Source organism: Penicillium waksmanii, assembly GCF_028829765.1.
Source record: "Penicillium waksmanii strain IBT 27052 chromosome Unknown utg000001l:1.0-4852451.0:1.0-4856178.0, whole genome shotgun sequence".
In the NCBI taxonomy this organism is placed as follows: Eukaryota; Fungi; Ascomycota; class Eurotiomycetes; order Eurotiales; family Aspergillaceae; genus Penicillium; species Penicillium waksmanii.
The window spans coordinates 1,736,758-1,761,718 of NW_026643248.1; the positions used below are offsets into that span (position 1 = coordinate 1,736,758).

At 46.7% G+C, this 24,961-nt stretch overlaps 12 protein-coding genes across 12 annotated transcripts; 7 read left to right on the forward strand and 5 right to left on the reverse strand.

The window, feature by feature from the left end:
- Positions 1-576: 576 nt before the first annotated feature.
- On the reverse strand, positions 577-1,274 carry N7481_000609 (uncharacterized protein; the record flags this gene model as incomplete). The annotated part of the gene is made up of 2 exons (XM_057259828.1): positions 577-583; positions 640-1,274. 2 exons carry the CDS (start codon positions 1,272-1,274, stop codon positions 577-579), a joined length of 642 nt encoding a protein of 213 aa, XP_057127660.1.
- A 448-nt stretch (positions 1,275-1,722) lies between these two features.
- N7481_000610 (uncharacterized protein) lies at positions 1,723-2,217 on the forward strand (the record flags this gene model as incomplete). The annotated part of the gene is made up of 1 exon (XM_057259829.1): positions 1,723-2,217. The coding sequence occupies one exon, from the start codon at positions 1,723-1,725 to the stop codon at positions 2,215-2,217; it is 495 nt and encodes a 164-aa protein (XP_057127661.1).
- A 630-nt stretch (positions 2,218-2,847) lies between these two features.
- Positions 2,848-6,453, forward strand: N7481_000611 (DUF3659 domain-containing protein; the record flags this gene model as incomplete). Its single annotated transcript, XM_057259830.1, has 2 exons — positions 2,848-5,898; positions 5,947-6,453. 2 exons carry the CDS (start codon positions 2,848-2,850, stop codon positions 6,451-6,453), a joined length of 3,558 nt encoding a protein of 1,185 aa, XP_057127662.1.
- A 280-nt stretch (positions 6,454-6,733) lies between these two features.
- On the forward strand, positions 6,734-7,960 carry N7481_000612 (uncharacterized protein; the record flags this gene model as incomplete). Its single annotated transcript, XM_057259831.1, has 1 exon — positions 6,734-7,960. One exon carries the CDS (start codon positions 6,734-6,736, stop codon positions 7,958-7,960), a length of 1,227 nt encoding a protein of 408 aa, XP_057127663.1.
- A 953-nt stretch (positions 7,961-8,913) lies between these two features.
- On the reverse strand, positions 8,914-9,903 carry N7481_000613 (uncharacterized protein; the record flags this gene model as incomplete). The annotated part of the gene is made up of 4 exons (XM_057259832.1): positions 8,914-9,235; positions 9,271-9,290; positions 9,326-9,689; positions 9,755-9,903. 4 exons carry the CDS (start codon positions 9,901-9,903, stop codon positions 8,914-8,916), a joined length of 855 nt encoding a protein of 284 aa, XP_057127664.1.
- A 2,328-nt stretch (positions 9,904-12,231) lies between these two features.
- On the forward strand, positions 12,232-13,938 carry N7481_000614 (uncharacterized protein; the record flags this gene model as incomplete). The annotated part of the gene is made up of 5 exons (XM_057259833.1): positions 12,232-12,328; positions 12,380-12,798; positions 12,917-13,259; positions 13,295-13,734; positions 13,783-13,938. 5 exons carry the CDS (start codon positions 12,232-12,234, stop codon positions 13,936-13,938), a joined length of 1,455 nt encoding a protein of 484 aa, XP_057127665.1.
- Positions 13,939-14,652: 714 nt separating this feature from the next.
- Positions 14,653-16,981, forward strand: N7481_000615 (uncharacterized protein; the record flags this gene model as incomplete). The annotated part of the gene is made up of 2 exons (XM_057259834.1): positions 14,653-14,831; positions 14,911-16,981. The coding sequence occupies 2 exons, from the start codon at positions 14,653-14,655 to the stop codon at positions 16,979-16,981; spliced, it is 2,250 nt and encodes a 749-aa protein (XP_057127666.1).
- A 203-nt stretch (positions 16,982-17,184) lies between these two features.
- Positions 17,185-17,845, reverse strand: N7481_000616 (C-terminal helicase domain-containing protein; the record flags this gene model as incomplete). Its single annotated transcript, XM_057259835.1, has 3 exons — positions 17,185-17,247; positions 17,296-17,385; positions 17,441-17,845. Coding segments are annotated over 3 exons (558 nt in total), but the record flags the coding sequence as incomplete, so codon positions are not given.
- A 435-nt stretch (positions 17,846-18,280) lies between these two features.
- Positions 18,281-19,424, reverse strand: N7481_000617 (uncharacterized protein; the record flags this gene model as incomplete). Its single annotated transcript, XM_057259836.1, has 4 exons — positions 18,281-18,699; positions 18,763-18,921; positions 19,079-19,311; positions 19,369-19,424. 4 exons carry the CDS (start codon positions 19,422-19,424, stop codon positions 18,281-18,283), a joined length of 867 nt encoding a protein of 288 aa, XP_057127668.1.
- Positions 19,425-19,524: 100 nt separating this feature from the next.
- Positions 19,525-20,346, reverse strand: N7481_000618 (uncharacterized protein; the record flags this gene model as incomplete). Its single annotated transcript, XM_057259837.1, has 2 exons — positions 19,525-20,190; positions 20,227-20,346. The coding sequence occupies 2 exons, from the start codon at positions 20,344-20,346 to the stop codon at positions 19,525-19,527; spliced, it is 786 nt and encodes a 261-aa protein (XP_057127669.1).
- A 1,463-nt stretch (positions 20,347-21,809) lies between these two features.
- N7481_000619 (uncharacterized protein) lies at positions 21,810-22,670 on the forward strand (the record flags this gene model as incomplete). The annotated part of the gene is made up of 1 exon (XM_057259838.1): positions 21,810-22,670. One exon carries the CDS (start codon positions 21,810-21,812, stop codon positions 22,668-22,670), a length of 861 nt encoding a protein of 286 aa, XP_057127670.1.
- A 289-nt stretch (positions 22,671-22,959) lies between these two features.
- On the forward strand, positions 22,960-24,613 carry N7481_000620 (uncharacterized protein; the record flags this gene model as incomplete). The annotated part of the gene is made up of 2 exons (XM_057259839.1): positions 22,960-23,757; positions 23,816-24,613. 2 exons carry the CDS (start codon positions 22,960-22,962, stop codon positions 24,611-24,613), a joined length of 1,596 nt encoding a protein of 531 aa, XP_057127671.1.
- Between the last annotated feature and the right edge of the window lie 348 nt (positions 24,614-24,961).

Below are 24,961 nucleotides of genomic sequence, written 5' to 3' on the forward strand. Positions count from 1 at the left end.
ATCCCGGATATCAATCTTGAAGCTTGCGACGCGGACGGGCTCAGCCCGTTAGGAATTGCAGAGCGATTAGATCATGGCCCTCTCAGAAGATTATTATCCACACCGACAGACACAGCTACTGACAGATCTATGGATTTCATCGAGGACCTGTCGGTGGCTCTGGTACCACAGTGATATAAAATGCTAGTTCATACTATGCTGAAGCGATTTTATTGAGCTACTCTTTGTTGCATCTAAGAAGCAAGATTCAAGTTAAACATATCCATGGACGTGTTAGATTGACCTCCAACTTTCTAGACCTATAGATGATATAGAATTCTTGCAATCCCATGGGCTCTCACGAGCAAGATAGCAAAATTCTCTACCTATATAGCCTCCCCTCAAGCCAGACACGCGAGGACGTGAGGCAGGAGACACGTCCTCACGTGAGGAAGAAAGTGACATTGGTCCGAAGAACTGGTACGTGGTTCTATGAAAGCGAATATCAATAAGCTGTGTAGTATTCGCATTTATTTATTCCTTTCGGAGTCCTGGATGTCCCCAAAAAGCACCGTTCTCGTAGAGTCGAATGAATTATTATTGTCTGTCACACAAGTTAGTAGGTCAGGTATTAAAGCCAGTCGACGAAAGAAAGCATACAGTAATTGCAGTGTTACGTCTCCTCTGATCTTGGCTTTTAATTCAATTTCTATATCCAGGTTCAAGTCCAACCTCAGCTTTAATTGATCGTTCTTTTTCGACTGAGGATTTACTTCTGTAACCTCTGACACTTGCTCCACACCTCCAGCTGCTGGCCTTGAAACAAGTTCGCCGTTCCCCTGTATCTGGCCGCTGGCTTCCGGAGGGTGAAGCATGTGGCTCACGCGCCTTTCCTTCAGCGTCCGTTGTTCCGAACTTCTGTTATCCCTGTCCTCGGGCTCAATGCTTTGATCCTGATAGGGATCTTGTGACTGTGTCGAAGATCGACGGGGTCCGCGGCGGTGTCGAGTACGCTGATTTTGGTTTTCATCAACCTGAGGTGCAGCCTGAGGTGAAGGATGTAGTAGGTCATTCTGTCTTGGATCTGTGGAGATGCTACTTGAGTTCCCAGGCGGAGAGTTTGATTTGGTAGAGTTGGTAACACCATTCATTCTTTGCTCATTGAAGTCGCTCGTTTCCGGATCTGAAGTTGGGCCATTTCGCAATTTGGGAGGTCGGAGTTTGGGGGCCTTCCTTTTCGACGCGGATGCCGTCGCATCGCCATTCGTGTTTGGAATATCATGATTATTCTTCATTGGCTGATGGCAAAAAACACAGTCAAGTGCTGTGTTAAAGATGGAGGTGTGAGTTCTTAGGAAATAGAATTCTTTTTGCTCTAGTTCTTGCAATTCAATCAGTTCTCTCCGCTCACGTCATGATCGGCCCGATCGGGACATAAAGGACAGCAGGAATCTTGCCGAGTCTGGACTCCCCCGGATATTGACAAAGCTCTTTTTAAGTTCAACCACAGACACAGGGGCGATGTCAAAACTTGTTTCGAGCTAACGGATGAGTTCGCTTCAAGTTACAATGCTCAGAGCTTCCGTTTGAGAGCCAATGAAATTGCTCAAACCAAGGATCTTCAACGTCATGAAAATGTGGGACCCGTGGATTTGAGTTCATGACTTGATTATGTGACCGATTTCTATTTCCCGATTTATGTACATACAATACTTGTTTCTCATTTATACATGACAATTGAATATGGATACCGTCAGCACACAGAAAAGTCCAACACTTCCTAAAGACACAGATCATCCGGGCGAAGTGAATGGGCCTGATTTCTACACCAAACAGGAATATCCTCTGCAAAACGAGTTTGCAAATGAAGAAAATCACCTGGAGGAATCAAATCCCAATTCTATCATGGCATCTGAAACCAAGTCTATCGAAAGAGTAGCCTCAGCCCAAGATGATAGCGATACAACCACAGAAGTGATTCGAAGAGAATCGATTACAGAATTTCCGGCAATGAGAGGAATAGCTCCTATGCAACCAATAAGTGAGCGCAACGAACCGGGGCAAGCGATAGCCAAAGATGCTAAAAGTGCGTTGAGCTTGAGACTTGATCTAAACCTTGACATTGAGATCGAGTTAAAAGCCAAGATACGCGGAGATCTGACGTTAAGTCTTCTGTTAGTCCTTCATCATCATTACCATACTTTGGGAAGCATGAAGCTCATAATATACAGGACCTGATTGATAAGTAAGTTGATAAGTACCTACCTACTGGCTCTAGGACGCGGTTAGCTGTTTGCTTCATCTGTCTTTTTGATTTGTCGTCTAAGTATGTTGATCTGTGGTATTTGGAGATGCTTGGTACTGACTCCCAGAAGAACCAGACATGATTCCCTTCCTTTCGATGCAAAGATTGAACAGAGATCTAGAAGTTATGAGATGTCGGTGCCATAGAGTGTCGTAAAGCAAACTTAGTGGCAACACGCTAGCTTGCCGTGGGCCGGGATCCTTCTGTAATGACCACGAGGCTTTGTGGTACCGCGGTATATTTCTGCTTTTGTCATTGAGACCCTCTTGCAATCCTCATGTATCGACATAGTCTTGCTTGAATCAGGTCCGTGTTCCATGGTAAAGCTTAGAATCTCACGTACATCTGATTCTCAGTGGTCATTTTATTTCTACATAAACATGAAGTGGTGACATCATGAAGGATAGTATGAAATCTTGCTCGTAAAATGTATATAAATTACTTGCTCGAATATCTCACGTCTTTCAATAAATAAAATCGTATTAGTTATCAAATATACCTGCAAAACGATATAATAGTTCAAGAAAACCGGTTGCGGAAAGCTGCGAAAGCACAAGAACAAAATGGCATCACCGGCGACAAAGCGAGTTCCACCAGCGAAAAAGCCTTCGGTGCCGCCTAAGATGCCCATGGGAAGAGATGCAGCTTCCCAGAGCCCGGTAGCTGGTCAGGAAGCATCAGAGATTAAGCCTGCGAGCCAAGTGAAGCCAATCAACAAGCCCTCGACACCTATCACACCGAAGAAGAAAATTCCAAAATTGCCAAAAAAGTCAGGAACCAAAGAATTGCCTCCCACGCCCCAAGAGAAAACTTTATCGCAAAGCAAGACTCCAAATGCCGACAAAATTAGGGCTGGGGAAGAAAGTAATGCAGTCGACTTGGAATATGAGGAGCCACTGCCGATAAGAGAGACCATCGAAGAGCATCAAGAGACGACTGACGACCCAGAAGACACGCTACAAGTGGCAGACATCCCCTCTCCAGAGCAGAGACCATCCGAACCTAAGAAAGAAGATTCCGCCTCTGGGTCGGGCGGTGGCTCATTCTTCCAGCGAGGGAAAAATGTAGCCTCGCGTGTTTCAGACTTTACGGGCACCGTCAGAGATTTCAGTGATCGGGCCACAGCTGCAAAATCCCGGTTAGCTCCTGACAACATCGATGATAGTATTCGAGGTGTCACTAAAGAGGTTGAGCCTGACGAAGAGGGCGTTGCCAACAATCTCACGGAGAAGGCTCCCAGTCTCCCCACAGATTTATCTCAATTGGTGGGGCTTAAGGTCAGCGAGGAGGGACAGATCCTTGACGATGATGGCAATGCAGTTGGAACACTAGTCGAGGGCGACCCCAGTGACCTCTACGGCGAGGTGGTTGGGGAAGGTGGTGAGATTGTAGATGAAGATGGTGATCTAATTGGCCGGGTTGAGCTGGTCAGCGACGAGACTGTAAAGAAGGCCGATGAAGTCGAAGAAGTGGTTGACACAGATAATGTCCCCAGCCTGCACGACCTCGCAAACTTGCCAGTCGCAGAGGACGGCTTAGTCAAAGACGAAAACGGACGAGTATTAGGACGACTTGTTGAAGGTGACCCCGATGATTTGGTGGGTCGAACTGTTGATGAGAATGGCGACATTTTTGATGAAGATGAAGACTTGATCGGGCGAGTCGAGCCTATCGCCCCAAATCAAGTCGAAGAGCAGGACGGTGAAGCCGAACCCACAAATGGAGTACTCTCGCCAGGGGTTGCCATTCTTCAGGGCAGAAAAATCAACGAAAATGGCAAAATTCTGAATGATGAAGGCGAGGAGTTAGGCCAAGTTGTCGAATATCAAGATTTGAAACATGTGTCTGGAAAGATCCCAGACGAAATGGGCCAAGTGCTGGACATCAACGGAGAGGTGATTGGAAGAGTTGAGCCAGTGCCAGGTGAGGCTGCAAGAATTGCGATGCAAGAACTCGAAGACAAAAAAGAAGAAGATACAGATGCCAACAAGTCACCTGAAGAGTCCAAGGAATTACCTGACATCTCCACGCTGGAAGGCCTGAAGTGCAACAAGTTCGGAAACATTGTTGGCGAGGATGGTGTGCCAGTTGGTGAACTTATTGAGGGCAACGCCAAAGAGATATCCAAGGGAGGATTCGAGCTTGATGATCGTGGTCAATTCTGGGACAACAGAGGAAACATCTTGGGCGTAGCGCAAACAATACCAATTGAAGAGGAGGATCAGCGCCCATTCGCAGGGTTTGAAGATCTTGTCGTGGTCACAGATGGCTGGGTCGAAGACGCAACTGGGACCCGGGTAGGCCAGATTGTTGATGGTGAAATCAAGAGACTTATTGGTCGGGCTGTCGATGACGATGGGGATGTTCTAGATAAACGAGGCAATCTCATTGGACACGCTGAACCCTGGGAAGAACCGGAGTCAGAGGCAGAAGAGGTCGACTTGTCTTCCTTGGAGGGTCTCTCGCCTAACAAGCTAGGCTTTGTTTTTGGGCCAGACGGCGCATTGGTAGGCCGTGTAACGGAGGGAAACCTGAAAAAGGTTGTTGGTAGGGCGATCGATCACGAAGGTCAGCTGTGGGGCGATGATGGCCAGGTTATTGGACGGGTTGAGCTGGTCCCGGAAGAGGAGCGCGAGGTGCCAGCACCTTTTAGCGACATGGGTGATCTGATGGTCAGAGAAGATGGGCTTGTTGAAACCGAGGAAGGCGATGTTGTTGGTAGGATTATTGAGGGAGATCCTAAAAAATTACAAGGTAAAGCTGTGGATGAAGATGGAGATATCTTGGATAAGCGTGGCAACGTGATAGGACGCGTTGAGCCATTCACACCATCCGAACACTCCGAAGAACCAGAGGAAGACCTCTCCGAACTTGAAGGGATGACAGTCAACAAATTTGGAAACATCGTCGACGAAGCTGGCGCTGTCTTTGGGCGGCTTGTTTCAGGAAATCCTAAGAAGCTAAATGGCAAGAAGGTGGACGGAGAAGGTCAGATCTGGAGTGATGATGGCAAAGTGCTGGGCAACGCTGAACTGATTCCTGCTGCTGAGCGAGAGCAACCTGAGGGTCTGTTCTATGGGCTCGATGACTTGACTGTAACAAAAGATGGATGTGTGATCACTTCAGACAAGGAAGTGGTCGGTAGGCTAACTGACGGGGAACCGAAAAGACTTGTTGGTCGTGCCGTGGATGAAGATGGTGAAATTGTGGACAAGTTGGGCAATATCATCGGTCGTGCAGAGCGATGGACCCCCGAGGAAAAGCAACGCGATATCAACCCAATGAGTGGCCGAAAGGTGAACCGAGATGGCGAGGTCCGCGATATCGATGGTAACCTGATAGGCAGACTCACCATGGGTAACCCTAAAGCTTTAATAGGCAAGGTGGTGGATGATAGTGGCTATATCGTTGACAATGATGGAAATCAAATCGGCGAATGCACGCTGGAGGAAAACCTGCCAGACGCCGAGCCCGAGTCCGAGCCCGAAATATCTCCCGAGGAAGCTGAGCAGCAGGCCAAAGAGCAACATGACAGAGATTTAGCGAAGAAAATTTCGACCGTTATACAGCAATCACTTGAATCGGTGGAGCCGCTCTGCAAACAGATCACAGAGGTAAGGCTCTCTTGGGTTATCTCACTTCAGATAACTAAATTGATATAGCATCTTGAAAGAGCCGATCGTACGCCACGTGAGGAGTTGGATGAAGAAAAATTAGTCCAGAGCGTGAAACCTTTGATTGAAGATGCCGGAAACATTCTACAGGAATGTAAAGGCACTATCAGGGCGCTCGATCCCGATGGATCCATCGCTGCATCTGCAAAAGCCCACAGTGCTTCCCACGAGGCGACACCAGAGGAATATCAGCTAGCAGATCTTTTGAAACAAATGACTGAGACTGTGATGACTACCATTGAAAATGGCCGCAAGAGAATTGCAGATATGCCCCATGCGAAGAAAAAACTCAATCCGCTATGGACGTTGCTATCCGAACCACTTTTCCAAATCATTACGGCTGTTGGTTTGCTTCTAAGTGGTATTCTCGGTCTTGTCAATAAGCTTTTGGGCGGACTTGGCCTTGGTGGACTTGTTGATGGTCTTCTTGGTGGCCTTGGAATCGATAACCTGATTAACAGTCTCGGCTTTGACAAGTTGGGCATTGGCAATTGAGGAAGTCTTTAACAAACTTGATTTATTTAATTACAACTCTCTGGGTCTCACCAAGTTATATTTATGTTAGGCGATCTTTCTCCATCATCCTTGGTATAGCAAAATTAAAATGAACCTAAATTATGATGTACTACTAGTACTGGGTTGATGGATGGTGTTGACACTACATTTGTCCCAACGCCCTTCTTGCTGCCTTGGCAACTCACCGCCTTTTGTCACTTTAACCAGGCCCGGGGCATTTTCTTCCGCTACTAAATCCACTTTTTAATATCACGTGACCATGAACACCACCGCACAACATATTCTCGATATTGAAGACGCTCTGGTGTCTGATGAAAACCCTCCCCGGGATAATGGCACTTTAGAATATGAGCGCTGCGCCAGACTACACAATTACCTGGCTGCATATGGCTGGATGGCCCGCAACGGGAAAGAGGCGCCCGAACTTGATCTTGATGCGTTAGCTGCCGAAAAGCGATTCTTCCATGAAACAAACGATGAGGTCGACGCTATTCGGGATCGTCTTGATGCGCCGCTAAACAAGTTTCTGGATTTGGTCTATGATCCCCATCCATTTTTTTTCTACTGGGTTAACGGTCTTGAAATGATGCTCATCGACGAATTCTTTGACGTTTATAATGAGATGGAGGATAAAGAGCGATTTGTTGTGATATACGACCTTATTTCGGAGCTGGGCTCGTATTGTCTCGGTGTTGTTTATGACCAGCAACTCAATCGGGCCTTATTCCCAATGACTATAGACAATATGGATAATGTAGAGCCTGTTAAAGAGCACGACGAAATGTGGTCCCCCCTAGAGACTATCTTTACTTACTGGATCTATATGTTTCAGATCGGCAAGGTTGTTCCTGGGCTTCCTTACAACGAACTACCTTCCTGTGATCCTCTGATGAGTAGATCGCAATTCGATCTGTGGTCGTGGCTTCCTTACGGCGATACTCAGATTAATAGCACTATTGCTGCGATAGAGCGCTACTTAGCTACAGTAGAATGTCGAATGCCTCCGGGCTCACTTCTGCCTATATCTGCACCACTATTTACCAGTGTAGAGCTGGATGCAGCCGCGGTACTACAAGACTGCTTCATTCGCCTACTCTTATTACAAGTTAAGACTCCGTGTTTTAAATTCATTGCATCTGGACTCGAAGTTCCGTATGACAAAGAGGCATTTGCTAGAAACCAGGGGTTTACCAGCATTTATCGTGAAGAGGATAGTGTGCTCGGAGTCCTATTATTTGCAGCTTTAAACCAGCTAGTGGATTTCAACACTGAGATCTGTAGGCTATTCTCCATCGCATATAAGGGTACGTGTATGAGTAATAGGGAACCTGTTCCTGCTGGGCTCTATAGTGAGCCTGTGCGCCGGGGAAATTATGACATGGAGAAGGCATGTTTTCGTCTCGTGCTCCCATTTGCATTTCGTCCTGACTTTTGGAGAGATGAAGAGGGGACTAGGAGGTTCATTCACGCAACTCTTTCAGCATAGTCGGTTCCATCCGTTCGGCGGCGAGCATCGATCGCAGAGATTGGAGAGGCTGTTTGAACGGTGGACAGAGCTGGTTGAAAGTGATGTATGGACGGTGGGTGAATATGGCGTGGAGGGAGCCGTTGATAAATTTGGGGATGCGGATAAGGGTGCCTGGAGAGACTATAATATCCATGGATTGAACCAAGCTGGTGATTTATATTTTATTGTATGTTCAAGTTACTATCTGGGATGGAAAGTATTATATTGCTAGTTCTTTACTGCGCATTAGTAGTACTAGTATTTTGTTGGGCTAAATGGGAGATAGGTATAGTAATACTCATTTCCGTCTCATCAGCTTTGTTTTGGTAAATACACCTCGAATGCAAGATCCAGCAACAAAGCATATGTCGAAGAGATAATTATGCGCTAAAACATACAGTATCCAGTAAGAGTGGATGATTCTTATGATTGGCATTATTTACGGCGCTCCATAAGCGCAGGATTTGTATAAGGAGGTATTTTATAGTCTGAGTCATGACCATATAGTTAATTTCGAACATCCCCACCGGGACATGGTCGGGATCTTCTTCCGGGCGGCATATAAAAGTCGGTGGGAGAAAGCATGCCCAACCCCGCGAAGCGGGCCTAGAAATCCAAAATCAGACAGCAAAATCAGACGGCAAAATTCTCTACAAAAGCCCCTCACAGGGCAGAGCAGGCCCGGTGAAGCCGGGGTCCACGCCGAGGCCAAGCGCAGAAAACCGGGCCGGTCGGCGTGGGTGGTGGGGTTGATAGCCGATAAGCACACAACGCGAAATTCAAGATACTTTTAAGGTAGATGACGTGATGAGGTTAGAAAATGAAATGAGAAAATGAAAAAAAAATTGCAAAATGAGGGTATATTGTTCTATATGATATTCTATTTCTTTGGTGGGGGGGGGTTTTTTGTATTGGTTGAAAGATGCGTGGACTCATGAAGGGGTGCGACGCTCATCAAGCTGGTCATGTAGATAGAGTCTGCCTTCGGTATTCACGAAGCCCCCGATTCCAAATGCGGGGATAATGCGACACATTCGAAGTAGCGAGGCGCCGATCCAGTCGCGGCTAATTCGTGCGACACGCTCTTTTGTAGGCATCACTTGCGGCCGGTTGTATACGTCCAGGCCGAAGAGGTGGATCGGGGTACTGATAAGCTGGATGGAGGCCGGGATGGCGAGTTGCGCGATGAGGATTTTGAGATATTCCTGCGAAGCAATGGAGTCCGGGATAGTAGCCGAGACCATTGCGGGGAGACTGAAGGATCCAAAGATGGTGAGGCCATCTCGGACAAGGAAAGCTGAGTATGTGGCTAGGGGGGATTCTGGTGCGGCCGATGGAGCGAACCATCTTTTGGGGAGGAGGTGGTTTGGCATCAGGTTGTGGTGTTGGGGATGGTGTCTTTGTTGGCTTTGGGCTGCCAAATAATTGGGCGAATTTGACATCTTTCCAGATGCCGACGGAGGAGTTGACCACGAAGGTGGATGCGAATGTGGTCATACCGGCAATGGCATGGTCGATCTTGGGATAGACTTTATTGAGGAGGGTTTCGGACATGTTGGCGGTTGCAAATGTTGCAGTATAAAGGCCCCAGACGAGCAGGCTAGGGCGCGAAACTAAGAATGTGGCTGGTTGGGTGATGGAGAACCAGAGATGTCTGCGGAATGCGGGAAAGAGTGGTTGATTGTAGAAGGACTTTTCGACGACGAGTCTATGGAGAGTCAACGAGTGCTCTAGAAACCTTGCCCAAGGTCGCAAGGCTGTGAATTTACTCACCTGTCAAAGATCATCACCGCTGGTGTAATCAACGTTGCTGAGCCTGCAGCAACGAGGGTATCCGCCACCATGAGCTCCGCGAGCCGGCTGCCGTTGCGCTGGATACCCAGCGACATGCCAGTGTGCTTCTCTTGAAGGTTTTGGTTCATGATGCGTGTATAGTATATATGCGTGTATATGTGTGTAAATTGATTTATTCAGAACAGCCCAGCCACGATCATCAATTGAACGGGCCGTCTGGAAGTGAAACTTGTCGCAGTAATGCGGGCGTAGAAATCGTGAGGCGAGGGTGGATATGCGAAGTAGAGAAAGACAGAACGGATGGAAATTGGAATGGTCTCAAGTCCACAGTGCTAGATGTTTAACGGAGAGAAACCTGGAGGCGAATTCGATTAGATAAAACATATGTAACGCGGGGCAGTGCAATAATATTATCTCATGAGACAACTTACTGTGGATCGACCAGGCCAACTTCCGGTGAAGGATGGGGGAAAACTTTGAAGGAGGGTTAAACGAAGGAGTGGGAAGAGGGGAAAAAGGAGCAGGGCCCGACAGGTGGAAAGATATAATGTGTTGTTATGGGGAAATCAGGTAATAAGAAGCCCACCGTGTATTCTTATCGCCCAACAATGGATTCAGGTGGTTGAGTTGGTGAACAAAACCCATTCGGCCTCTATAGATCGCACACTTCCCCTCGTCGGCATTTTCAACCAATCAGGTCATGACCGGCCCGGCTGCCGGTGATGCAGCCTGTATTTTGATTGGCTCGGCGAGCCGGTATGATCGTCCATCTTTTTCAGGAACGCGACCTTCTAGAAGATCGGTGTGTCTCGCTATGTGTGAAGTCAATTACCTTGCTCCTGAACCACGCGTGGGATTTCCCCTAGAGGAATGATGCTGTAAGATGCCCCGCGTTCCCCCGATACTTCCCCCTATCCCTCCCCTCCCCTTGGTTTATGGGGTTTGGCTAGGGCGGAGTTTTAACCGCAGCCTACGGGCTATTACGGAGTGGGGTTTCTCTCCCTGTTGTCAAAATTGGGCAGTGACAGGAGACAAGGTTGGGGCTCGCCCGATCATTCAAACTTGTGTCTGAGCTTCATCTTGGGGTAAGATCTGAAGAAATCGCCGACGAGTTTCCTAGAGTTCCCTTGATTGGACTCGGCGCCCGCACTCGTTACTTTGTGGGAGCTTTCCCCAGTGATACTAATTTTGGAACTCGTTGGTGTCCTGGATGTCGTCATGGATTTCAGTTCCCTGGTTTACCGTTGTACATACATTGGAGCCAAGTGCACACCCTGTCCAGGAACCCTAGCCACAATACCATCCTATTATCTTAAGAACGTTCACAACCATTGAAGATAAATTAGTCTTTGCGTTCTAGTTTTCAGTGCCTGATAGATAAGCATTACGTACTAGGCTTTTCCTGGAACCGCTAGCGGTTACTACTAGTACTTAAGGGTGGCGGTCAAAGGCATTGACCGAGAATGTAGAACTATCAACCAGTGATACCAATGGGTAACTAAATAGCGACTGCCCAGTGAGTGTTACATGATAAATTTTAGAAAGCTTTTGTAACATAAAATTGCATTCTGAGATACTAGTATTTAACCCCACAGAAAAGAAAGGTTCATACACCGGCATGGGACGGATAACGCTACCCCCAGGCCCTTCCAAGGGTATAATCGACCGGTGGTCGAAAAAGTCCCGATCCAACCGTCTGAGGGTCGAAAGGAGGCGACTCGGACCCAAAGTAAAATGGATATATGAATTCCAAAGAACATTTCTCCAGACTCTGAATTGTACAAAAATCGTCCAATATTAATCGTGCTCGCATTTCATCTTGAATTGTGATTATCGTATACTGAATAGCAGGACGTATCGAACTATTTTTTTCTCGACACCAGAGAATCATGCAGGCGAATAATGCATACAGACTTTGAAGACTACCGGTAAAAAGGAGCTCTGCATGAGTTAATTCCGCAAGCCCCAGATAGCCGAATATCTGATTAAGAAGCAGATTGTGAAAAATATCTTAGCCAGTCTTGGGATGAAGAAATCGGCATCAGTGTGGATCCGATTCCAGCATCGTCACCTGTCCATACATAGGCAACACAATTCTGCCATTTCTCCCAAGGTACACGGAGTACTCTGTATGGTGTAATTCACTTGTGGTCCCCATTTTTACAGCATTTTAATTTCCCACCATACATTATGCCTTCGATTGGTCCGATTGAAGGCTTATTTCCTTCAGCCCTGTAAGGCTGAGTGGGGTGGCTGCTCTTCTGTGCCAATAGGACCTAGCATATTACACTTGTCTGCCCCCTATCAAGCCCCAGAATGATGAAAATGAATGAACTGAGCAGATTATTACTAACGCTCTCATCAATGACACCTACGGTACTCATCTCGAGCCCTCCTAGGCCGTGGCCAGACTGAGAAGCTGTTTGCAACCCTTCTCTTCGCCTTTATCCAACACAATGAAGACTACGGCACCTTTTTACTCAATATTCAGGCATTTCACGCTCAGGCTAACATGTGCTGCTCTTTTCTTCGGATTGTCAGGGATGTCAAGAGGTACGTTAATCACCCGAAAGCGCGTGTTCAAATGGCTGAATTAACCAACAGGCCTCGACGAGGGCCTCATTTCCACAACCGTTGTTCAAGATTCCTTCGTCAACGAGTTTGGTCTGCAAGCCAAATACCTCGATGCATCCCAGCAAGCGAATCGCCTCTCGAATATCACCTCAATGGTTCACATTGGCAGCATTCCTGGCGCGCTGATCGCTTTCCTTCTTTGCGAGCGTATGGGAATGCTTTGGTCCATGCGTCAGCTCTGTACGCTGTGGATGGTGGGCGATATTGTCGTCATCACTGCTAGTGGGAAACTGGGTCAAATATACGCTGGCCGTTTTATAATGGGGCTTGGAATTGGACAAGCTGGGGTTGTGGCGCCGACGTATCTTGCAGAAATTGCGCCCCGTAGCGCACGCGGTATGCTGGTGTCTGTGTTTGGCATGTCGGAATATATTGGAATTATGGTTGGAGTGAGTATCTTGCGACCGTCATGATAGATAGTGAATCGGCTAACCTGACGGGGTTTGTTTTAGTATTTCGCCGCATGGGGGGGCAGTTGTGCATATGTCGAGCAATTCTTCTCGGCAGTGGATTATCCCGCAGTCGATACAAATAATTGTAGCGGGTCTTCTGATTATGGGCTCTTTTCTTTGTGAAGAGAGTCCTCGGCATTTATGTCGAGTCGGCAAATGGGATGAGGCACGCAAGGCTTTGGGGAAGATATGGGGCCTGCCAGATGATCATAATGAAATTTCAGCCGAACTGGAAGGGATCAAGGGACAATTAGAGCATGAACAAGAGTGCTCTTTATACAGATCATGTGTTGGATCTTTGAAGGAACTGTTTCTTTCACGGTCTAATCTTAGGAGATTATTGTTCGTGATATCTTCCCAGATTCTTAGTCAATGGTCTGGGGCCAATTCTCTCACAAGTATACACATCCTCAACCAACCCCGATAAATATAGATGCTAATAAGATCGAAGCATATGCGCCCGAGATATTCTCCTTGTTTGGAATCGATGGCCAATCCGAAAAGCTATTCACAACAGCGATCTTCGGTGCCGTCAAATTTGTGGCATCTCTTCTCTGCGCTATTTTACTCATCGACCACATCGGCCGGAAACGGTCTTTGATCTCGGGAATTATAGTACAACAAGTGGCCATGTTGTACATTGCAATCTATCTTACTGTTAACGCATCCTGGTCTGGCGATGAATCCCCTTCAAGCAAACGAGCGGCCCTCGGTGCCATTGTCTTTATCTACTTTGTAGGTATCGGGTGGGCGATGGGTTGGAATACGATTCAGTACTTGCTGAACGCCGAGATATTTCCTTTACAAGTTCGCGCGACTGGCTCAAGTCTTTTGATGTGTTTCCATTATGTCAATCGCTACGGACTGTCCAAGGTATGTTACTATCTTGAATCATTTTCTTGCGATTACTGACCCAGCTAGGCTGTTCCGTCCATGCTATTACAAAATTCCTTACAGCCTGAAGGGAGCTTTTGGTTCTTTTCCACAATGACATTTTTCGGTCTATTATGGGCGTGGATTTTGCTACCGGAGACTGCAGGTCGGACTTTGGAGGACACAAATGGACTCTTTGGTTAGTCTATTGAGCTGAGGAACGTACTATATCAACCACTACTTAAGCTGTTACAAAGTATATGCACAATATCCGGCGGAAACTAAAGATTACCTGGCTTATCTGAGGGGGGGTTTTTTTTTCTTGAAATTGCCCTAAATACTAAACGTAACGCACCCTGATGGTTATGGTGTGAACACCTGATGGTTACCTGTATTGCCTTGTTGCCTTGGTGCCTTGGCATTACTTTCATCTCTTCTTCCTCTTCTTCTCTCCCCAAGCTTATTACTTTCGTCTAACCACTACTACGCTTTGCCTAGCATTCACGTATCTTGATCTTCGTCATATCCAAGCATCCATACACCGAAGAAGGGCAGAGCTAGAGATCAAAAGAAGGCCATATAGACTGGCTCAAAACATAGCAAGGCATAGCTCCTGGCACCCGCGTAAAATAATTGTTGGTATCTCGATAGACCTAGTCATCCACTTTTCCGTTTTCACTTTTCTAGCTTACCTAGCTATTAGCTATCATCTACTATTTACTATATCACTATGACTTCTTATGGCAGCAGCTGGAATGACGCGTGTCACCTGACCCCGACCCCTTCGGCACGTGTTGAATACCCCAGACTCACGCACAGGGCAGGGTAACCCTTATCAATACATGTTGAAGGACCTACCGGATTATATTGTACCTGCCTTGATGGTCTAGACTATCTCTCTTCAACCGGCGACCAATCATGGTGGATGATTTGGTCATCGGACCTTTTTCTACTTCCGCGGGCGAGTCTTCCGATCTCCTCCGCCCTCCTCTCCCTCACATCATTGCCTCGCGATCTCGCGACTCTCACAATGCCCAGGGCTGGCGAATCTTCATCGGCCCCGCGGCTTTCTCAGCGTCGGCCGTTGGCATGTCAAGGTATGTTTCATCTTCTCCCCCGCGCTCCATGAGCCATGGTGCGACCGGGCAGATACTGATAAGTCCCAGAATGTACCAGGCGGAAGCGAAAATGCGATAAGCAGTCCCCTTGTTCGCGGTGCCGGCGTTTGAATTTGAACTGTTCAGTCGAAACCGTTCGCCTGCGACGTGATGTCGTACAGCATGCCTCTGAAATCCAATTTCTGGAAACGATATTGGGGGATTTGGATTCCTTTTCAACGGAGACACTGCCGGAAATCACCCAAAAACTGAGAAATAGGGTCACGCTTCTCCAGACAGGCGACAGTGCAGTACCAAGAAACCAGACTGAGCTGTTCGACCAAGTCGATCTGGCTCCGGCATCCGACTCGTTGCAATTGTCAGAATCCGCCGATGGGAAACAAATGCGGCATCGATTTGCAGAAGCTCCTTCGGACAATACAGACCCACCGCTCGTCACAGCAATTGAGCATCTCGCCTGGGGCAGAAACTCCGCTGGATGTTATCCCCACCGGAGATGCGCCTGCCAATATCGCAGAGATAGCCCGGAGTTTTTATCAACGAACAGCGCGTCATTTCAAATCTTCGGCTCGGCTCTGGAGTCAATGGTTGATTTCCCAAGAACCACCGAGGCCCAAAAGCTTATCAAGTTCCATGTCTATCACCTTGCATGGCATCACAATTGTTTCCATGGCCCAACATTTCTCCAACAATGCGAGGTCTTTTGGACGAGTGGAAGATGCGATCATCCTCTCTGGGTGGCTCTTTACTTTGCAGTCCTGAGCTGCACCATCAATTCCATCCAGAATAGCCATAAGTTACGGTCGCAGGTCGACGTAAATCTAGATGCGATGCAATCCACCCAGCAGCTGTTCTCCGCCATGGTGCAGACCATGTATAGCTCACACTTTTTGAACAATATTTCGATCTACTCCGTTCAAGCCGTGGTCATCTCAACGGAGGTTGCACATAACCTAGGCCTGAGTCAACTCAACGCGACCTTATTCAATGCGGCAGTGCGAATCGCCGAGTGCTTGGGGCTTCACAAAATCAAGGACCACCCGACAGTAGGTTCTCAAAATAGAGACCACAGAGATCAATGGGAAGAGCGGATTGAACGAGAAGTCGGCAGGAGAGTCTGGTGCCAAATGATTATTCAAGATCATTTCGCCATTCCCTTCACTGACACGTATAGCATATCGCCCATGCATTATTCGACGAATCGCCCTATGAACGCGGATGACTACAATTTGGTAGAAATGCCGGCCACTACCCCAACAATCAGTACATATGTCCGTGTCCTTGTCAATCTTGCCGCACTGATGCCAGATCTATGCGATGGACTTGGTCCAATGAATAAGAGAAAGACCACACGAGAACAATACGAGCGCATCCTCCAAGTTGATCAGCAAATGCGAACAATCGTTCAAAACATACCCTCCTTCTTACTGCGACCGGACAAGCCCAAAGAGGCCCAAATTCCTTGGTTAAGAATTGCCCGACGAAGTCTTGCGATCACCGCAGCGGAAAAGATCATCATGGTTCATCGACCTTTCCTGTTCCACTCATTCAACGATTCAAGATACAAGCACACAAGGCGCACATGTGTTGCTGCAGCGATGACAATATTACGCGAACACGAGACAATCGTCGAAGAAGACGATCTTTCTATCTGGACACACAGTGCTTTTGCCATCACGGCGGCCGTGATTCTATGCTTCGAGGTGAACTCGATTACGGAGGACGCAGATAACGCAAAGAGAGAGCTGTACAGAGACGCCGTTTTGACCGCGCGTGATCGTCTCGCTCAACGACATTCGGATGTTCTTGCCCAACGGGGCGTTGCCCTTGTCGACGCGATTTTCATCTCCGAAGGTTCGGGTTCAAGTCTTGGCACTATAGAGCTAAAGCCGGGCATGCCGATCGATTTTAATCGGATTTTCGCCAATTTCTCGACCCTTAGCAAGATGAATCCGAATGCTGATGCTGATGATATGTCTATTACCAAGTTACTCGGAAACACGCCTGAAGGCTCCGGGTCTGCTGGATTTGATGCGGATGAAATGGCCTTGGCGTGGAACCAAGAAGAAATCGACTTTGATGCCTGGTTCAATGGTGTATTCAATACTCTACAGACGTCTCCCTTATAAGCACGAAGTGTCTCAGTTGGCACCTCGATTTTGATTTTGTTAGGCTACTTGACAGGCTGGGGCGGAACGGAGTTGGATACCAGGGAAAATTAACATGGGGGTCTTGGGTTTCAAATGTTTTCGAAATGTATTTTGCAAGATTGTACCGTCACATGGATCGTTCCTATGATTATTCCACACAATCAATTAGACTTGCCTTACCCGTCGATGATCATGTCATAGTCAGCGTTGTGATAGTCCAACTCGGTCTCCTTATTGACATGTTCCTGTAGAAGTTAGAATCTGGCCTTTGATTTCACAGCAGAAGACATTACCTTTAATAATTCCAGATCTTCCTGATTTCGCTTTTTAAATCCACCACCTGCGAGCTGACGCTTTTTGCGCTGACGGGATAGGACATTGCTCTGCTGTAATTAGAACTCGTAATTCAATCTTTTGTTAGTAAAAGGAATCTCAAACCTCTTCAACGGTGCCTTCCATGATGTATCGCACGATTCTGACTTGTGAGACCTGACCAAGTCGTAACGCCCTGCCAATTGCCTGCTCTTCGATGGAGGGATTCCATTGTGGTTCAAGCAGATATATACAAGATGAGGACACGAGATCAAGACCTACGGCACCGGTCCCAAGGGTCATCAGAAGAACATTTGTATCATTTGTGCCCTCGTAAGTTGCTAGAGCCTGTTGTCGTTTTGGTAGTGGAAGCGATCCATCTATCATGCTGAAAGCTATGTGGTGGCTTGAAAGTAGTTCCGAGATAATGGCAAGTGATTTCCTCCAGCTTGAAAAAACAATACTAAGTAACAAAGTGTCAGAATAAATGTCAAGGAAGTTGGAATCCTGGCTGTAGTAGGTATATACCATCTTTGAGAACGATTTTGAATAATGTCATCCAGAAGAGCGCGCAACTTTGTAGGATATCTTTCGGAAAAGGTACCAGAATTTTGTCTAGTTGGAGTCTCCTGTTGCGCTGCCTGACGCAGTGTCTTACTCTGGGTATTGGAAGAAGTTGAGTGAAGTACACAAGCAGGACATTTGTCCTTCTTCTCCAAGTAATCCGGCAAACAAGCTTGACAAACTAGATGTCCGCAGTTGGGAATAATGACAGCCTCATCAAGCCCAGTAGCTTCGGGAGAGCCGCTCAGACCATGGACTCTTCGGTCACAGTAAGCACATATATCATCTCCTGCTTGCTGGAGAAGAGAGAAGGCTTCGTCCAAATCCACGGGCATGTTGGTTACTGCTTTGCCGTTGTTGCAAAAGAGTCGAAGCGCAAGAAGGGATTCCAGAACAGTCGAGTTAGGTCTCCCCCTTTTGTTGGCGACTAATACCACTGACGGCCATGTCAATTTTCATTTTGCAATCATGAAGGAGCTCGCGGTACTGAGATCTTTCCAGCTGCGACATTGGCAATTGTTTCACTTGGATAAGAGGCTCTGGGATTTCCAAAAGGCCTCTGGTTCGTCTAATACAGACTGCATGAAGAAGGGTTTGCATATTCTTGAAACGATACCTTGCATTGGAAGAAATTGGGTGTGAAATCAGCTTGCGGAATGTAGACGGTCTTTCTAGTACTGGAACTTTGAGAAAAGCGATGAGTGCTCCCAAATCTTCGATATCATTCTGGATAGGCGTTCCTGTGAGACACCATCGGTTCTGGGCAGATAACTTTGTAACAGCAAGAAACTGTTTTGTTGCCCGGTTTCTGATATAGTGGGCTTGGTTTTTCCAATATTATTAGCATTGTGAAAAGGTCTCGATTTCATCAGCGGCAATTGTACCTTCATCAAGAACAATTCGAAACCAATTGATGTTTGACAAAAAGCTGGCCTCACGACGGACCTCAGTTGCAAGAGTCGCGTATGTTGTGAATACGATAGCCCTTTTGCGAAGGAATTCCTTCTCTAAATATCTGTCCTGCCCAATATGCTTATGAAAGACTAAGCTTGACGGAAAGGCATGCCTAGTAGCCGTTAGCTTTAGTCATATCCGGCAAGATTGTCGCTCTCACTTTCGAATTTCCTTAACCCAATTATCTATGATAACTGCATTATATTGTTAGATAAACTGTTGTAGGAATGGGCGAGAGCAGCGTACGAGTGGACGGAACCAAAATGAGGGTCGCTTGCGAATTCAGTTTTGGTTGCGGCTGGATCTGCGGCTGGGATTCGTCTATGTCGAGTTCTTCGAATTCCTTTGCCCGATCAAGCGTCCCGGCTATGACTGACAATATTACCAATGTCTTACCCAGACCCATCTCGTCGGCAAGGATCCCGCCTCGAGCATGGCTGGGCTGGCTTTTCCTTTCTCCATTCAAGGCATGTTGATAGCTAAAAAGTATTCAATCAATATACCGAAGAATTATAGCGAGAGAAAAAAAAACTTACAATGGCTCATCCTCATCCTCATCATTATATTTCCATAGACTCTGCTCTTCGGGCATTTCTCCCCGCTCTCGACGAGAAATAAAGTCAACTGCTTCTTTTTGGTGCCTTAAATAGAGTTTTAGACACGGGAATTTGTTGATGATATCGAATCTTGACCTACTCGCGAAGTTCAGTCTGGATACGGCGATCGACTGATATGTCAGCTCTTGACTCGTGCCTTAAACCGGTGTCCAAAAAGTCATCAACATTATCAACCTCGTCATCCTGCGACACAGCCTGTTCATCTTCGTGGGATGAGTTGTCCCCGTCATTCTCGTAAATGGAAATAGGCGGGATACGAGTTTCCTCGGAAAAGCCAGGTATTGAAAGAATTTGAGGGTTCTTGTATGTCATCTTCTCAAGTCCATAGCGAGGAGGCTGTAGAAAATTCTGGGTCTTGCCGAGAAGAATTCCCACTTCTTTCGCGTCTTTCTCGGAGCCATAGATATTGATCTCAACTGCCAGTGATAATGACTTTGCGGGACTGTCCCAAGCGCCTTCTTCCGAAGAATGAATAGTGTCAAGGATATGGCTGGCTGAAGTGAAGGCCTGAAGCCGAACTTCAAAAGCTTCTGTGAGTGCAGAAAGATCACTACTTTTCTTCTTATCCAGGAGAGAAATCTTTGATTGGCCATTTGTGAGTGAAAAGAAGTCTCCTTCACGTAGAAGATCAAATGGCTGTTCTTCAAATTCCGGGACCATGGGAAAATCAGTCAAACCCCCTGAACCACATAACTGAGTTTTAACGTCGATTATCTGCACAATTTTTAGGACATCTAGATCCTGGAGATAAATAAATTAATCCCAGCGCTCACTTACAGATCCAAAACACATCTCATCGCCCTCGTCAACCTCTTCTGGTAGTGGGGTTGAAGATGGATAGCGCTGTTGACCATCATCCCCGATGAAGGGCAACTTTCGCTTGCGAATTTCATCCATGGTAGTTATTCCGGTTAGATAAAGAAGACTCGATGAGGCCAAAAGATTGAAGAACTAGATTGCATCTGTGTTGCGTCGTATTTGAGAAAATAGACAGGGATTAGAGCCAAGGCGAGGCGCACTGGTTGCCTCCTCGTCTGACACGGACTCAGCCAGCCGATTACGTTCGAGGTTGACCAGATTTTCAACCCAATCAAAAAACAAGCAACTTCGCCTGGGCATTCCTATAGTTCAACAGCTCAGTCGCAGTTAATATCGTGGGCGAAATTGCACTTTATTGCATATTCATTGGGCCACGACAAAGTGAGGCTCCGATCAGGCAGCGGCCGGCGAGAGGGGGTGAAGGAGGCTGTGCGTCTTGCAGAGCCTCACTGCGTCTCACCACAACCGCCCAGTTTGAGAGCCGATTGGAATACATTACAAGCTCAAGCCCAGGCCCAGCCGCTTTTGAGTTGCTTATAGTCGACGAAGTCACTCGCTCCCTATCTGAAGCAGCCCCCCGCCAAAGCAACCGACACGACCTGCGAAAAATAAAATGACACAAAAGTCCCTTCACAACCCTATATTCCAGGAAGTCCTTGATAGGTTCAAAAAGGAGTTAAGCAAAAAGGAGAAGGACTATTTCACCAATCTCACCAGCTTTGATGAACTCGAGAAAAGTATCGGGGATTTACAGGAAAGAAAAACTATCAAACGCCAGGCACGAAACCTCGAAAGATTAAGGCCGTTTCTGGAAGCGATAAAGCAATGGGGTCAGGTCGTAGAGGTGTTTTGTAACAGCAGTGAATTTGTGGCCTTTGTGTGGGTAAGTAGCCACGGAATTGATTGTCAAATATTACGAATCTCATTTTTTCTTAGGGCCCGATCAAGTTTGTTTTGCTGGTATTACACTCCAGATCACTCAGAGCACTTTGGAGCAAAGCTAACACAGCCAAGTCATTTGAAAAATTTGAAGATGTATTCAACGGGCTACTAGATGTCTATAAGGAGATTGGTCAAAATCTTCCCCTTCTTCAGCAGTACCAGGAACTCTTCAATAACGAACCTTTCATGGTCCGAATTCTATCCGTCATATATGAGGATATTCTGAAGTTCCACCGCATAGCGATAAAATATTACAATCAAGGGCGTGAGTTTAATTTTCATCCTCTTAAAACAGAGAATCGGACTCATGAAGATATTCAGTATTTAAGCAGTTCTTTAAGTCTACGTGGAAGGGCCAGCAGACCAATTTCAAGCATATCATTGCAAGTATTGTGAGAAACCGAGGTTTGATCGAGAGCGAAGCGAGACTTCTTCATGAGCAAGCTTTTGGAGATTCACGACAGGTAGAGGTCGATCATCATAATGCACATTTACGGGCCTTCGACGATGCGCGAAGGACTGCGGATGATCACCACGCTGCACAACTGGACGCCTTTGAGGAAGCTCGCCAGATTGCAGAGAGCGAACAAGAGAGACAAATGCAATTTGAAGAGCAGAAACAATGCCGAAGAGTATTTGAGTGGCTCCGAGCTCCTAACACTGATATCGAGCATGGTAGTTTGCTCAAGATACGAAATGAATACCCTAACACTGGGGCGTGGCTGCTTGAACACAAATCTTTCAAAGATTGGATTCATCCAGACTATGCGACGATTCCCCCTCTCCTTTGGCTTAAGGGAATTCCTGGATCTGGTACGGATTACCCTCCAAAACCTTTAATTTCAGAAAGAGCTAATTCGGAGAAAAAAGGCAAAACAGTGCTTGCTTCCCTGGTGGTAGAGGAGATCCGTAAGCTCAACCGAAAACCCACTGTTCTTTTTTTCTATTGCAAACACGACAATCCTGAATTCAGCACTTTCCCTGCAATTGCGAGAGGTCTTTTGGCTCAGTTGTTGGAGCAAGAGAGACATCTACTCCCTTACTTCGACCAGGAATGCTGCACGAGCAAGGAACCAATTCTCCAAACCCCAGAGAAAATCCAAAAACTACTGGATATCGCTCTCACACATTGCAAAAGTGCTTATATTGTGCTTGATGGCCTCGACGAATGCAAACGAGAAGACCGAAAAGAGATATCGATGTGGTTTCGAGAACGTGTCGAGAATCCTCCTCATAATGAACCTCGTAAATTACGATGTCTCTTTAGTAGTCGGGATGACGGTCATGGGAGAAAGGATTTTGAAGACATCGAGACGGTCACAGTTAGTTCTAGCGACATTGCGAAAGACTTAGAAACATTCTGCCAGCGACAAGCGGACCTCTTAAGAATCAAGTTTCAGCTTACAAGCGACAGAGCAGATGACATAGCTTCGGCAGTTTCTCAGAGGGCGGCAGGTTAGTGATTATAGACAACTTGAGCCCATAGTGATTCTAGCACGCTGACAAGGATATTAGGCATGTTTCTGTTACCGAAATTGGTGTGGAACAATTTATCTCAACAGACCACGATTGCCGGCATGGAAAGAGAACTGGAGCCAAGTGTATACCCGAAAAGGCTTGACGATGCGTAAGTGTATCGCGATATTCCTAATTCAAGCATTCTAATCAAACGATAGGTATCGGCGTATACTGTCTCAAATGAGAGTTCGCGACAGCAACAGAGCAAAAGACATACCTAGGGATGTCAAAATGGTGCTCCAGTGGCTCACGCTGGCGAGAAGACCGCTTGAATGGCGAGAAATTCAAGTACTCAAGTCAATTGACCGTCGAGAGCAATCAATCGACTTTGAAAGACAGAGGTTCCATGTTGATGCAAAGGACCTTTGTGGACCTTTGGTCAATGTTTCGGAAGATGGAACCGTCGAGTTGATACATTTAACAGCAAAACAGTACGATATCCCATTCTATACAAGCATGACTCAATGGTCACTGACCATAGCAAACAGCTTCCTCGTGGACGAGGGAATTGTGGATCCACTGCCTGGGGACATCCGAATGGCGTCACTTTGCATTGACTATCTGAATCTCCCCATATTTGTTAGCTCAATATCTAGTGACGCCGCCCTTCGGGGAGACTATGGTTTCATGGAGTACGCTGCTCTCTATTGGATTCGGCATCTGGAAGGGGCAATTGCGGAAGCGAAACGAAGAATTGCGAAGACAAAACTTCAAGAAATCCAGCAACCCGAAGACAGTGATGACAGCGAAGCTCCTCTTGCCTATCCAACTTTACAAGAAGATCAATATTCGCGCATGATGTCATCACTTGCCGAATCACTCGGCGTCTTCATTGAGCATCACTGGACATCGCCAAAATCCTATCTCGCAGTTTCTGACCGAAACAAAAGAAATCTCCAAGTATTCGAGCCCCTGTCCTTCCACGAAGAGTTACAGCAAATCTTCGTATCGACCCGAAAGCAGTTGCATTCTTTTGGACCCATCAAAAAGGAAGATCTTTCAACAGATATAATGGAAGTTATCAAACAGGTCCGCGCAGTGATTGAAGATTCGTTCTCGATGTCTCAGGGTTCAGGCCCCCCCCAAGGATATGGTGGACAGATATGGTCAAGGCCCTTTTCGATGCGCTCGCTTCAGCTGTCGCTCCTTCACTCTTGGATTTCCGACACCAGATGAGCGAGAGATCCATGTCGCAAGACACGAGAGACCACATAGGTGCAACGATGAAAAGTGCGAAAAGGGCTTTGATATTGGCTTTGCGTCTCTGGCTCAATACAAGAGACATATGAAGGACTATCATCCGGATCTCTCTCAACAAGACCACGAGTTTCCCACAGACAAAGAAATACAATTAAGCATTCGTTCTAAGAATACGGAGTCTCAGGCACAAGTCGCAAAACAAACCACCGACACGACCACTAGGGATAATGCGGCGCCTCACGGGAATGCAACAGTCGTATCTGATGGAGATGGAGATGAATCCTCTGCTTCCGAGCCCGAGATTCGACCTCGCCCAACCCCTAAAAGACACAGCAAGGACGACCTCAAATGCCAATACTGCCAAAAAGAATTCACAAGACTCTATAATCTCAAGTCTCATCTCTTAGTGCATCAGAATAATCTGAGGTTTCCCTGCGAATATTGCCAAAAATCCTTCATTCGAAAGAGTGATCTCAATCGTCATATGAAATCACATACTGGGGAAAAGAAGTGGGTTTGCGGGGGATGTGATAAAGCATTTGCCCGATCAGAGACTCTGAAAGCCCACCAGCAACAGTCGAAAAGGGGCCAGGCCTGTCTTGAAGATCTCCAACGACGACAGCAGGAACAGATAGAAGAGCAGGATCTGATTCTCCCTTCAATCTCCTCTTTCCTTCCGAATTAAAAAAAAATTAATTCAGGTTGATCAGATTGATGGAGAGTGAATATTATTTTCTATTATTCTATCTTGCGACGTGACGCTAGATCTTGGTTTCTATTCACATGAACTAGGTATCTACCAGCTACCTTTTTTTCTTATTAGAAGCGCAGTGATTTCTTGGGTCATTTCTTCTCTTTTGGGTATCAATTCGTCCAATGGCTATTTATGTGTTCTTATCCTCTGTAGTCCCTATCAGCCGAAATCGAAGCTGAGCAAGATTGCTAAATGATACAATCCACGACTATGAGAAAGATATTGTACTAGATAGAAAATGATTTATTGAATGCTTAGAAACAAACACAATTTTCCCTT